The following is a 12,926-nucleotide window of genomic DNA, read 5'->3' as shown; positions in this document are numbered from 1 at the left end:
AGGAAAGTGGCAGTAATTGATGTACTTTCAATATATAAGCATTTACAGTTCTCAAACACCTGCCAAGCAGTCAGTGTGCCAAATCATTGTCCATTTTTTTCCCAATTACAACACCTGGTCTAATCTCAAGTAGACTAAGATCTGTCCTGGCATCTCCTTTCAACTTATTTCCTGCCTTCTTCAAATACAGTATTTCTCAGCAGTGGTCTGCTGTTATTATTTAATAGTTACCAGAATTATCCCAAATTTATTCCTCTTTAACTACAGAATATGGGTAAGAGCTGAGATTGTCTTCAGTTTCATAAAGGAAACACAGATCTTCAACTTTGATAAAAGTACAGAGAACAAAATACTTTTATAGAATTATGCCCTTTGCACTACATGAGGGAACAGCCCTGCGTGATATATTTAGGCATGAAATGATTTGCTCTATATAAAGCAGCCTACAGCACACAGCTTTTCTGGTGGTGGCAAGCAAATGTCACCAAGAGCTAGAGCTCTATGAACCCTTGTACGAACAATGGATTCCACCTCCTCCTCAGTGTCTTGGGGATGCTGAATCCAGAAACATGATTTATCTCTCTGACAGGACAGGGCTGTGGGCCAGGATTCCACATAACTTATCCCCGGGGGATTCGGCAATCCTCACCACCTAACGGAAGATGCCCAGAAAGATACTCATTTAGAAATAACGTAGTCCTCACACCACTCTCAGAAGCAACACCAAGAGGACAAGCATTATTATCAACCTGCAAGTTAAGAATGCCTAACAAGAAAAATTGTTGCAATACATTTGAGTCCACATGGGGTGCTGACTTAGCAGCCACTGACGTCTGCTGTGCATTTCTAAGGAAAATAAGATAATTGTAGTAAGATTTTAGGAGCCAAATTTTTCTAACAGATGAAAAAGAATTCTGTTGTATAAATTGATTTCTTGAATAAAATAATGGAAAATATTTTTTCTGTATCTTAAGCAACGGGAATTCAGATAGGTGCAATTATTTCTCCAGGCCCCCTTCTTGAAACATCTACCTGATATAAGTGCATTTGTAACTTCAGGCTGTGCAACCAAGATGTTGCAAGTATTATTTATGCAGTATATATAGCATGGTGCTGCAGTATATACAATTTAGATATTGCAGTCTAATACACAAATAGGCTTTCAAAGACAACATTTCTTCCATGTTGTTAAAGACTGGGTGTGAACATCTGCTTTGCAAATTTTGCACAACAGATCTTTTTTTAGGGTATTTATGAATTTAGGTTACTTTTCATTAGTTTTACTGTCAAAGTTCTGACAGATTAGAGTTCCTCAGCAAGATGAAATAGGCTCCAAAGGAAATACTGGTGCCATTTAAAAGTAAACAGGTAACTCCCTTTTTTTTTTTTTTTTTTTTTTTTTGTGAAGGCCTGAAATAAAAGTGAAAAATAGTTCATGTCCAAAAAAGCTACAATAATTGTGTGCAGTGTTTGGAAAAAGTATTTGGAGGAGGTGAAGGTGAAGGTAAAATTTTTATCTAGTTTGTGCATTTGGGATGTGAGAAACATCATGTGATATATCAAGTACACAGTGGGGTTGAAAAATGAAAACTGAGCATTTCTTTATCACTTCATAAAGCTCAGTAATATTGACCTGCCCAAAAGATATGCAGGAGACAGGTCATGAAGGCTTTACATCCCAAAATAAATTCTTTACAGAAGGATTTACAAACTAACAAAAATAGTTTTCATCCATATTTTCCTGTTGCCAGAGTTTTGATTTGCAACTACCTGGAATTCTTCAGCTTTATTCTGACTAGCTGCAATTCAGTTAAAATGCACACTCTAATCTTACTTGAAATCAAACTATTTTAAATGATGGGGACAGAAGCAGTCCCAAACAAGATTTATCTGTCGTTGCTCAAAATGCTGAATGTACAAATAGTATGAAAGCATCTTTGCTTTAAGAAGGTTAAAATCTGAATAGCATGACATATGTTTTAAAGTATTTTAAAAAACCTTGTTATCTCCATTATGCAGATGGGAAACTGAGGCACAGAAAGAATAAAAACTCACCCAAGGTTAAACAAGAAATCTCTTCAGATATAATCTTTCTCTCTAACATACCTCAGCATAAATTTGTAGTCACCTGATAAAGAAATGTGGTAGTCATTCACATAATATACTTCATCATAGGAATATTTTCCTTATAATTATTTCTAAAATAAATTCAAACTAACACCACCAATCTGCTCTGAACACAGCTTAGCTAGCCAGCTGTGTCCTGTCAACAGGATAAAACATACCAGCACTTATTCTTTGAAACATTTTATTTCCAGCTAGGAACCTTATAAAGGCTCTCTTTAGAAGCTAGGATTTCTTTTTCGATTTTTCCAACTTCCAATATACTGTCACTTGCTTGTCCTTTGGATGATAGGACCAGGGAAGTGATTGTCCCCCTGTATTCACCACTGGTGAGGCTGCACCTCAAATACTGGGTCCAGTTTTGGGCCCCTCACTACAAGAAAGACATCGAGGTGGTAGAGGATGTCCAAAGAAGGGCAATGAAGCTGGTGAAGGGTCTGGAGAACAAGTGTTGTGTGGAACAACCGAGGGAACTGGAGTGTTTAGCCTGGAGAAAAGGAGGCTCAGGGGATCTTATCACTTTCTACAGCTACCTGAAAGGCAGGTGTAGCAAGGTAGGATGTTGGTCTCTTTTCCCAAGTTACAAGTCATAGGACAAGAGGAAACAGCCTCAAATTGTGCCAGGGGAGGTTTAGATTAGATATTAGGAAACATTTATTCACCAAAGGGGCTATCAAGCATTGGGAGAGGCTGCCCAGGGAAGTGGTTGAATCACCATCCCTGAGGGTATTTAAAAGACGTGTAAATGTGGTGCTTAGGGACATGGTTCAGTGGTGGACTTGGCAATGCTGGGTTAATGGTTGGGCTCAATGATCTTAAAGGTCTTTTCCAACCTGAATGATTCTATGACTCTATATGCTTATGAAGGACACTTTAAAAGTATGCATGCACCTATTAAAGAAATCAGTCTGTCATAAAGCTCTCTGGACTATTTTGGTAAGGATACCAAATTAAATTAAACATTCCAGTCTCAGAAGCTGTCACCGCAAAGGAAAGCTTGCCATTGATCTGGTGTCAGACATGGTTTACAGTATGTGAGCGTGACGGATGTGGCTCCCTTAATTACAGTGGATTAAAGCAGGAAGAGTTCTATTGATGTCTGGCAGGAACAACTCAGTGAGGAGATAAGACAATCAGGTCCTTCCACTACAGAAATATTGTGTCACACTTTAGTGATGACTTCACAGGAGGAAAATTCCAGTATTCATACGTGATAGATCACATGCATTGAGCTGAACATACAGCTTGCAGTCAGCACTTTCCTGTGAGCAGTGCAAGGACCAGGACCACAGTGCAAGGCACCTGCTCACAGTCTTCCAAGCTGACTAATGATCTCAGAATTTGCTGTCTTCTGATGAGTAAGAAATGCCAAATGACTATTTTAGAGGCAGTTAGGGGCAGTTAGCAGAGGGCAGTTAGGAGAGGTAATTCATGTCGGCATTATCTAAGGTAAGAGAGCAGGAAGTTGCTTCCAAGCACCTTTAAAAAAACACTTTCTTCCAACCCTAGACAGCAAGCCCCTGTTACCATTCATGTAAATAAACTGAAAGCCAGATTTGGTTCAACAGTTTCTCTAGCCTCCATCACAGTCAGATTCATTCTTGTCTCTTGTCTCAGCAACGCCAATTGCTTTAGGTACATACCGCAGTGATTATGGCCTTCTTGCATAGAAGCAGCTCTCACTAACCCTTATTCAACCAGAAAAATAACTGCATATGTGAGAATTAATTACACAGACTCCACTAATTATTTACCTGTTCCAGATAAGAAGGAAAGAACCTTTTAAATTATGTCAGTGTTTTGTTCATGTTGATTTTTTTTGTTATGAACTTAAATTCATTCTTTAAAAGGTGAGTTTTTCCAAAAGTAAGTCTGTACAAACTTATTTTCAACAAATTCTATTTTAATAATTCCCCAAGACAGTAACATCTAGATGTTATCCCTATACTGTAAACCCAAGAGTTCAATCTGCCCCCAACACACATATACTGTAAGGGTATCACTGAATAAACAGGCTGCACATTACTCAGCCATGCTAAGGGACCAGGACTAACATAATAATTTTAAAGCACTCTGAAGGTGAAAAAGTATTCATAATTATTTCTTAAAACACATACTTTGTGTCATGGTGAAATAAGTACTGAGTGTCTAAAATTTTAAAATTTTGTAATATTTATATGCATGTGATAACATGAAAATTCTTTGCTTTGCATGAGTCCTGCTTATCACTCATAACATTTGTTTCTGAGAGTTAGAATTCAATTATTTCAAAATGCAAACAACAAAAAAAGGTAATACTGGACATATTTACAGTTTAATATGTTCTAAATTCTGTCCATGACCAAATGTGCAAAGTACCATCTCTTCCCAGCAACAGGTAAAGGCCCTCAGAACCTCCCTGACAGCACCTAGCATCTTGCAGAATAAGGCACCTGACACCAAAAACAGGCATTTTGAATGTCAGTGAAACACAATCATCTCTAAACTAAAACATGTTAGCTGTTTCACAGAATATACCAAATCTGTTTAATAGTTTGAGATAGAAAAGACAGACATAAAATGCATATATACCTCCAAAAGGATTTTAAGTCAGCAGGATACAATAGTCCAGACCACAATGTGGGCAGACTATCACCTTACCATATTCCCCTGACATGGAAGGTAAAACACATCTGTAAATGTCACACAAGGTCAGATTTCAGTGTTGTGCCTCCTGCTGAAGAAAGTCTCTCTAACTGCATAATCCCATAAAAATGTCACAGGTGTATACTGTATATTACCTGCTGAAAGAAAACTTACTATGAACCATAATGCCATCTTTCATGCCTTCGACCTCAACTTCAGCAGCCTACCAAGACCTCAAATGGAAGAGCAAAGAGGGCTTCAGCATCACAAAAAGTACAGCCCCAAGTGTTGTGAGTGCTATACAAAAGTTCAGGGAAAAAAAAGCTCAGTACTCAACTAGCAAAAAAGCAAAACAGCTGCTTTACATTAGCTGGGCCAGAATCAGAGAGGCTTTCAAGCTGGGAGAGACCCCATAGGTTGCCTGGTCATGCAGGCCAGGTTGCTAATAGCTTTACCCAGCTTGGGTTAGAAACCTCCAAGGAGAGAGACTGCACACAGGTCGCTTCTCTGGGCAATCTGTCTCTGCCTGACTGTTCTGATGGGGAAAAATACCCAGTGTGAACATCTCCTGTTTCAACTTAGGCCGCTGTCTCTTCCCCTCCCATGCTGCATCACTGTGAAGAGCCCAGCTCCCTCTCCTGGAGGACCTCCCCAGAGCTACTGGGGGCTGCTGTTAGGTCCTCTCAAAGCCATCACGGCTGCAGGCTGAACAAGCCCAGTTCCTTCCTCCAGCCTCTCCTCACAGGGCAGGTACACTAGCCCCTACCATCTTTGTGGCCTCAGCTGAACTCCCTCTGGTTTATCAACTTCTCTATGGCTTTGGGCTCCCAACACTGGATTCAGTAATCCAGATCTGGACTAACGAGTACTGAGTAGAGGGGGATCATGAGTCCTTTCAATATGTATCTCTGCTCCTGCTCATACAGCCCAGGCTGCCCTTGCCATCTTTGCTGCCAGGACTCGCCACTGGCCCATGTCCTGTTTGCTGGCCACCAGGACACCCAGGGCCTTTCCCACAGAGGAACAACTGCAACAACGCTTCATTTGCAAACTCCATGAAAGCAGTAGCTGGCAAATGACAGTGCTCCACAGTGGACACTGGATAGCAGCATGCACACAGACAACTACAACAGCTCAGCCACTGGGCTGCAGGTGGGTGAGCTGTGGTTACCTGACCTCAGGACTGGGCCCAAACACACATAATACTGATAAACTCACATCAACCAACACAACCACATTGGTATTACTTTCTTATTAGCAGATGGCATAATTGTGTATAATTAATATATGAGAACACATCATGTCTGTCTTAGAATTTACTTGAAGAGTTATTGTCAGTTAGTATAGTCTTGGAAGTAGAGCTGTGTAACATCAGTTTTGCTACACTGCAAATGACTATCACAAATAATTCAGGAATTACTGCTTTGAAACAATTATCTTTAAAACCAGTTACAACTTTTCTTCCTTACAGTCCCCTGTAAAGTGTAGACCAGTGCCCAGTAGTTAAAGCTCAGTCTGTAAAGTTTACTCTAAAATAAAAAATATGATCAGTTTCATAGAAGTGGAACAGTCAAAACAATGCCAGTCAAAAAATTAAGTTTAGGGTCAAGCTCTTCCCCTTTGTTTGATTTGTTTGGTTTTGACTTTTACTGTACATTTGTATTAGCAACATACTGAAAAGCAGTAAACCTTACTAACAGCTAAGAAGAGAATAAGCTGGATAAATCATATGAATGGATGCAGACAGCTATCTAATTTGAACACCTATTAAGCGTTCTTCAATAAGAATGTAAGTTTCCAGAATGTTTCATGTCTCAGGTGTATCCTGCTGTGTTTCCAGGCCCTCTGTCCACCAGTCCATAGACAATAAGACTATCTTTTGTTCTGTAGAACCCCTATAAAACCTCTTGATATAATTCCAACATCAAGGCCTGCACAGATGCAAGTCCATTTGGACTCAAAGCCTTTGCAACTTCCCTTAATCATTGGGTATTGCATAACACACCTCCACTGATTCCACCGAAAAATCAGACTAGATCGTCTCAAAGGCACAAAATTTATGTAGAAAAGGAAACAAATGTAGTAACAGCACACTGATATGTAGCTGCCTACATCCTAAATTTCCTTTGTTGGAGCAAAAATTCCTTCGTTCATTGTTGGTATTAGGATGGTCAATAAACTTTCCCTCCAACTAAAGGAAAAAAATTCCCTTGAAAAAATACATACCAAGTACATTAGCTGTACACTGGAGAATTCCTGAGACATCTTCAGTTTCTTCATTGCCAGAGCAGTCTGTATAGGAGCATCTGTTTGATATATTATGAAAGTTCTCTGCATCCCTGTAACTACAGTAAAAAAAGTAAAAAAGTTATAGCATCTCCTTTTACAAACACAAAGTTGACACATCTTTCAGAAGTGGTGGTAAAGTATGCCTTTAGCCTCCCTTGTCTCATCCTTCTTCTCGCCCTCCATCATCCCATTTCCATTTGTGCATTACCACACAGAGATGACACTGCATTAGTAGCCTGGGTATCTCAAGTATTGTATTAGAATCTGGAATATTATCTGTAATGAGAATGAAGACAGGAAAAAAAAGAGCTGAGGCATGAGAGAAGGGTATTGCACTTATCTGTCATGTATCATTCCAACTGAGGTGTTTTCTATAACGAAGTTGTACAGTAAACTCCAAGTAAGATGTTTATGAGGTAATGATGAGTATCTAATATGAAAAATAAATCTTCCAAATCACATTACATTAGCACTGCAAGTATAAAACCTGGCTTTCTCTGTGAATTATCTTCTGAAAAGATCTTAGCCAAAAGAAGGATGTCAAGCTGCAACTCACTGTGCTATCACAAATAAAGTTTATCTTACTGCTCGTTAAAGAAAAATTAAAAAGAATACCACCACTCATGAAAGGCACAGACTTATGGTCCAACCAGCAAAGAAAGCAGCTACCATCAAAATTTTTCTATTTGATTTAGATCTGGTGGATTATTTTTCCTTAATTCAACAGAAACAGAACAGAAGCTGAAACTGTTTAAAGCAAAGCTTCAGGCAGGTGATAATGAGGACAGAAGAGGGAACGCAAGTGAAGAAAATATTGCAGCACAGTGATAACGCACTTGGCAAAATATACAATTGATTTTGCTCAACGCACAGAGAAAAGCTTTTCTGATGAGTATTTTATTAACATTTTTATTATGCTTTCATACTTTGTACTTCAACAGTCATGAACAGCAGTTTTAAGGACTGGACTCTTTCTCGTTAATGTCTGCAAAATCTCAGCACGTGGGTTGCCAGCAACCGTGGAAAAGGACTAGAAAGACTTCAAAGCTGTGCATCAGATTACCCCGAACAGGGAATTGGATTATCCACATGGAATAAAGGCTCATATTACACAAGGAAAACCCGGTGCTATGGGCTGCCGGTACACTCTGCAGTGAGCTGCGTGGTCTGTACCACTTCCTGGGTCTCCAGCAATGCCAGGCCATGTGCTGGGCAGAAGGCCATGTCCTGACATGCTGTCCGAGCTGACCCAGAGCCCAACCTCACAGCCCAACCCCTCCGCCACACCAGGAGGCCAGGCCTCTTCAGCCAGTGTCACCAGCCCCCTGGATGACACCACAGCCACTCCTCACCTCTGATCTTGAGAGTCAACAAGGCTCGGTGCTGGTCCTGCACTTGGGTCCCAACAGCCCCACGCAGCGCTACAGGCCTGGCCTGGCCGAAAAGGACCTGGGGATGCTGGCTGACAGCCAGCTGTGTGCCCAGGTGGCCAAGAAGGCAAATAGCATCCTGGCTTGTATCAGAAATAGTGTGGCCAGCAGGACAAAGGAAATTATTGTCCCCCTGTACTGGGCACTGGTGAGGCCGCATCTCAAATCCTGGGTTCAGTTTTGGCCCTGTCACTACAAGAAGGACACTGAAGTGCTGGAGCGTGTCCAGGGAAGGGCAACGGAGATGGTGAAGGGTCTGGAGCACAAGTCTGACGAGGAGCAGATGAGGGAACTGAGGGTATTTAGCCTGGAGAGGAGGAGGCTGAGGGGAGACCTTATCGCTCTCTACAGCTGCCTGAAAGGGGGGTGTGGGCAGGTGGGGGTCAGTCTCTTCTCCCAAGTAATCAGCAATAGGATGAGAGGAAATGGCCTCAAGTTGCACTAGAGGAGGTTTAAAATGGATATTAGCAAAAACATTTCTTCACCAAAAGGGTTGTCAAACATTGGAACAGGCTGCCCAGGGAAGAGGTTGATCACCCTCCCTGGAGGTATTTAAAAGTCGTGTAGATGTGGTGCTTAGGAACGTGGCTCAGGGGTGGACTTACTTGGCAGCGCTTGGTTAATGTTTGGACTTCATCTTAAAGGTCTTTTCCAACCTGAACAATTCTGTGATCCTATGATTCTCTCTTGACTGGGACAGGAGATTTGACAAACATTTATGTTGTATGGGGTGTTGGCGCCCCGGCCCTGGCCGTGGGGCTGCAGGGGCCACTGTGAGGCGCGGCTGGGGCTGCCCTGTGCCGGGCACAGCCGGTTCCCACCGGCGCCGGGGCCCCACCGCAGGGCATGGCCCTGCCCCGCAGCCAAGATGGCGGCACCTCTGGGAAAACAAAGAAGAGCAAAACACCTCATGAAGGTGTGAGGTGAGAGAGGAACTGAAAGGAACAGTCCTATGAACACTCAGGTCAGCAAAGAAGGAGGAGGAGGTGCTCCAGGTGTCAGAGCAGAGATTCCCCTGCAGCCCCTGGAGAAGATCATGGTGAAGCTGGTTGCCACCCTGCAGCCCATGGAGGATCACGGTTAGACAGATAGCCATCTGCAGCCCATGGAGAACCTCATGCCAGAGCAGGTGGATGTGCCCTGAAGGAAGCTGCAGCTTATGGAAGGCCTCTGCCAGAGGAGGGGAACAGCATGAGGATGATGGAGAAGCAGAGACAAGCTGTTACAGACTGACCACCACCCCCATGCCCCTGCACCGCTCAGGGCAGGAGAACATAGAGGCATTAAGAGCATCTTTATCTCAACCCACAAGCTTTTTTCATCTTATTTTCTCCCCCTATCCTGTTGAGGGGGAGGGATAGAGCAGAGCAGCTGTGTAGGTGTCTGGCAGCTGGCCCAGGTCAACCCACAACAGTGTATACCAACAGTAAAGATCACAGGGCAGATCAAACATAGGACACCCACTAAAGACAGATTCTACTTTAATCAACTCATACTGATGTTCAAGAAGTGGAGTCAGTGTATCATAAGTCACAGGGATTACAGGTTTTCAAAGTGACCCAGTTTTAAAGAATGGTTTTGTCCATTAAAGAAAGTACATCTAAGCCACGTGTGGCCATAAATAAAAAGCCACATTGTTACTGCACACATGCTTTCCTCAAGGCACTGTATCATCCTCTGAAGTCTCCTAATGTGAGACTTCAAGCAATTTTTTCAGCAACTGAAAAAATTAGCAGCCAGAAGGCTTCTCCCCCCGCCTGCCCCAGTGGATGTCACAACTACCTGCCAAGACTGGCTCCCTCGCTGCCCTCAGGTGCCAGCCAGACTACTAATATTGCAGATATCACCCACCAAGCTAGGGCTCCTTCTGAATGTTAACCAAATGTTGAGAAACAGGCAAGGACAATTCCTTCCAGTGCACCGAGATTTGAAACTATGTCACAAATTCTAAAAAGACCCTCAACACAGCTTGAAAAAAATTTTCCTTACATCTGTGTAATTAAATTCAGAGGACGGCATTCTTCATTTGTCATATGGCATAGCCATTTAATAGCTATAGACATGCAGCCATTGTATTCCAACTTTGTTAGGAAAAGTAAGTTGTCTGTGACAGTAAAAAACCTGTGCAGGTAAAGATGATACTTGTGCAGGTAAGGAAAAGGTTGAAATTAGATTGTTTTAATCAATAGGGGAACGCCTTCAGTTTTCATGATGATAGTTGCTATTACTTTATATTTATTCCTCAGTCATCAATTCATTTTCTTAATGAACTCTTAGGAGGTGGCTTTCAGCCCTGCTTCTGCAAAGAACAGGAAGTATATAACAGTGTATGCATGCAACAAGCACTGATGCAGAATTTTGCAGAATTCGGACCTCAGGTCCAGCATAAATAACATTTCCAGCAGTCTCAGCCAGCACTGTGAAAAGAAAATTGGAATAGATCTTACACTTTTACAAAAAGATGCCCTATTCTCTTTATATAGGAAACATTACTGTTAATGGAGCAGTCATGCACTTATGGAACTGCATGGAAGAAGGACTGAACAGCAGTTTACCATAAACATCCATAGTATGTATAGATACTTCAGAGCATCTCTAAGAATTTGAAAGAAAAATTAAAAAGCTTGTCATGCAAGGCTGTGACTTGGGAAGCGTATAACAAAACATTACCATGCACCTTTCACTACCTCACATTAACACTTACCCAATAACTTGATGCTCAAAATACTGCAGTGTCCGTTGAAGAGTTTGCCGAATGGTCTGAGGCTATGGAAAAATAATAAAAAAAAATTGTAAAATTAGGGGAGTATAGTACAGTTTAATTAATAGACCTTTTCACACACTATGTTTCTCCAGTTTTATTCGTACTCATCTTCTACTTGCCAGATGCCCACTGCAATGACAGATAGGAAATATTATTCATTCATTGTATGTTATTTCACCATTTAAATAGGTATGAATTTTACAATGTGACATAATACTGCTTACAAGACTAGTTGTGCATAACAAAGAAGCCAATTCACTATTAGCTTTCAAAAAATATCACCCACAATTATCTCATTAATTTTAAATAATTAATTTACAACAGCCTGTAAGAAAATGCTATTATTTTGTGATGAAAGTACCATGAGGAAAAGGCTTTGGGTTTTTACTTTGTATGCTCCCTAGAGTACCTTATACAAAAGAATTTTACAAAGGCACAGTTTATTTTGTCTTGCTTTCGTGACAAGCTATGACTCTTCAGTCATCTTTTTAAATTACCAGGAAACTCAAGTTCATCAAAAGAAAATCATTACATACTTCACATATTTCCATGCTATTTCATTTTAATAGGTGTTCACCAAACTAGGTATGTGCATATGTGTTTATTTCCATTATTAATACTACTACAATGTTCACCAAAATACATATGCATGTATAAATGTTTATTTGCCCTACTATACTGCTGCTGAGGCTGTTATTAGTTTGAGTTAATTCATGAGAGATCTTTGGACAGACAAAGCAAATGTGAAATCTGTGTCATTCTCTTTTGAATTTTCCAAGTCCCTTACGGCAAAACACCATTCTTCCAAACTGACAAGTTTCTATCAAATCTGAAGTTTTTCACCTGTCCATTTTGTCCTGGTGCCAGAATTCAGATAAAGGTACACAACTGGGATTTATAAGCCTGTATCAGAAGTACACAGGGATATTTTGATTAGACTTGCAGCAGTAGATAAATTTTAGAGATATTTGGTATTTCCCTATCTTTTGGAAAAGACATGTAATTGTTTTGGAAAGTAATAGCTGAAATATCCCTTATTTAGAGGAATTTCGTTATAAAAACACCATCATCTTTGAAAGTCTCAGATTTTGCTTACTGCTGTACAGATTCAGCTGTTCAACAGCTGAGCTTTTTATCTACTTTTGCTCCTGAGTTTGCAGAAGGAGGTATCTGGTACATGTTTTGATGATGGCAGGAATGAAAAAGCATGTAACAGGCTGCACTAGCTTTGTAAAATTGTAAAAATTTATTTTTTAATACCAAATTGTATGAATATGTGTACCCTTTTGAGTTGAAATGTGTAGAAATGCAAGTGCTTAACAAATGCATAAGGGGGCTTATAAGAAAGATTAAGACAAACTTTTTAGCAGGGCCTCTAGCAATAGGGCAAGGGGTAATGGTTTTAAACTAAAAGAGGGTAGATTCAGACCAGATATAAGGAAGAAATTTTTTACAATGAGGGTGGTAAAACACTGGAACTGGTTGCCCAGGGAGATGGTAGATGTCCCATCCCTGAAAACGTTCAAAGTCAGGTTGGACATGGCTCTGAGCAACCCAATCTAACTGAAGATGTCCCTGCTCATGGCAGTGGGGTTGGACTAGATGACCTTTAGAAGTCCCTTTCAACTGAAACCATTCTATGATTCTGTGATTCTATGAACAAAAATAAGCTCAAAATAAATGTAAACCTTGAA

At 40.8% G+C, this 12,926-nt stretch overlaps 1 protein-coding gene across 1 annotated transcript in view; it reads right to left on the bottom strand.

Annotated features, from left to right (window-relative positions):
• Positions 1–12,926, bottom strand: part of GUCY1A2 (guanylate cyclase 1 soluble subunit alpha 2) — a 177,281-nt gene that overhangs the window by 149,511 nt on the left and 14,844 nt on the right. The window contains exons 2-3 of the mRNA XM_055801911.1: positions 11,173–11,234; positions 6,976–7,094 (exon numbers count right to left, since the gene is read on the bottom strand). Coding sequence (XP_055657886.1) covers positions 6,976–7,094; positions 11,173–11,234 — 181 coding nt within the window. The remainder of the gene's footprint in view (positions 1–6,975; positions 7,095–11,172; positions 11,235–12,926) is intronic.

The sequence above is a fragment of the Falco peregrinus genome, chromosome 4 (assembly GCF_023634155.1).
Source record: "Falco peregrinus isolate bFalPer1 chromosome 4, bFalPer1.pri, whole genome shotgun sequence".
NCBI classification, from domain to species: Eukaryota; Metazoa; Chordata; class Aves; order Falconiformes; family Falconidae; genus Falco; species Falco peregrinus.
The sequence above is the reverse complement of the archived record's forward strand: the minus strand, read 5'-3'. Positions and strand labels throughout refer to the sequence as shown.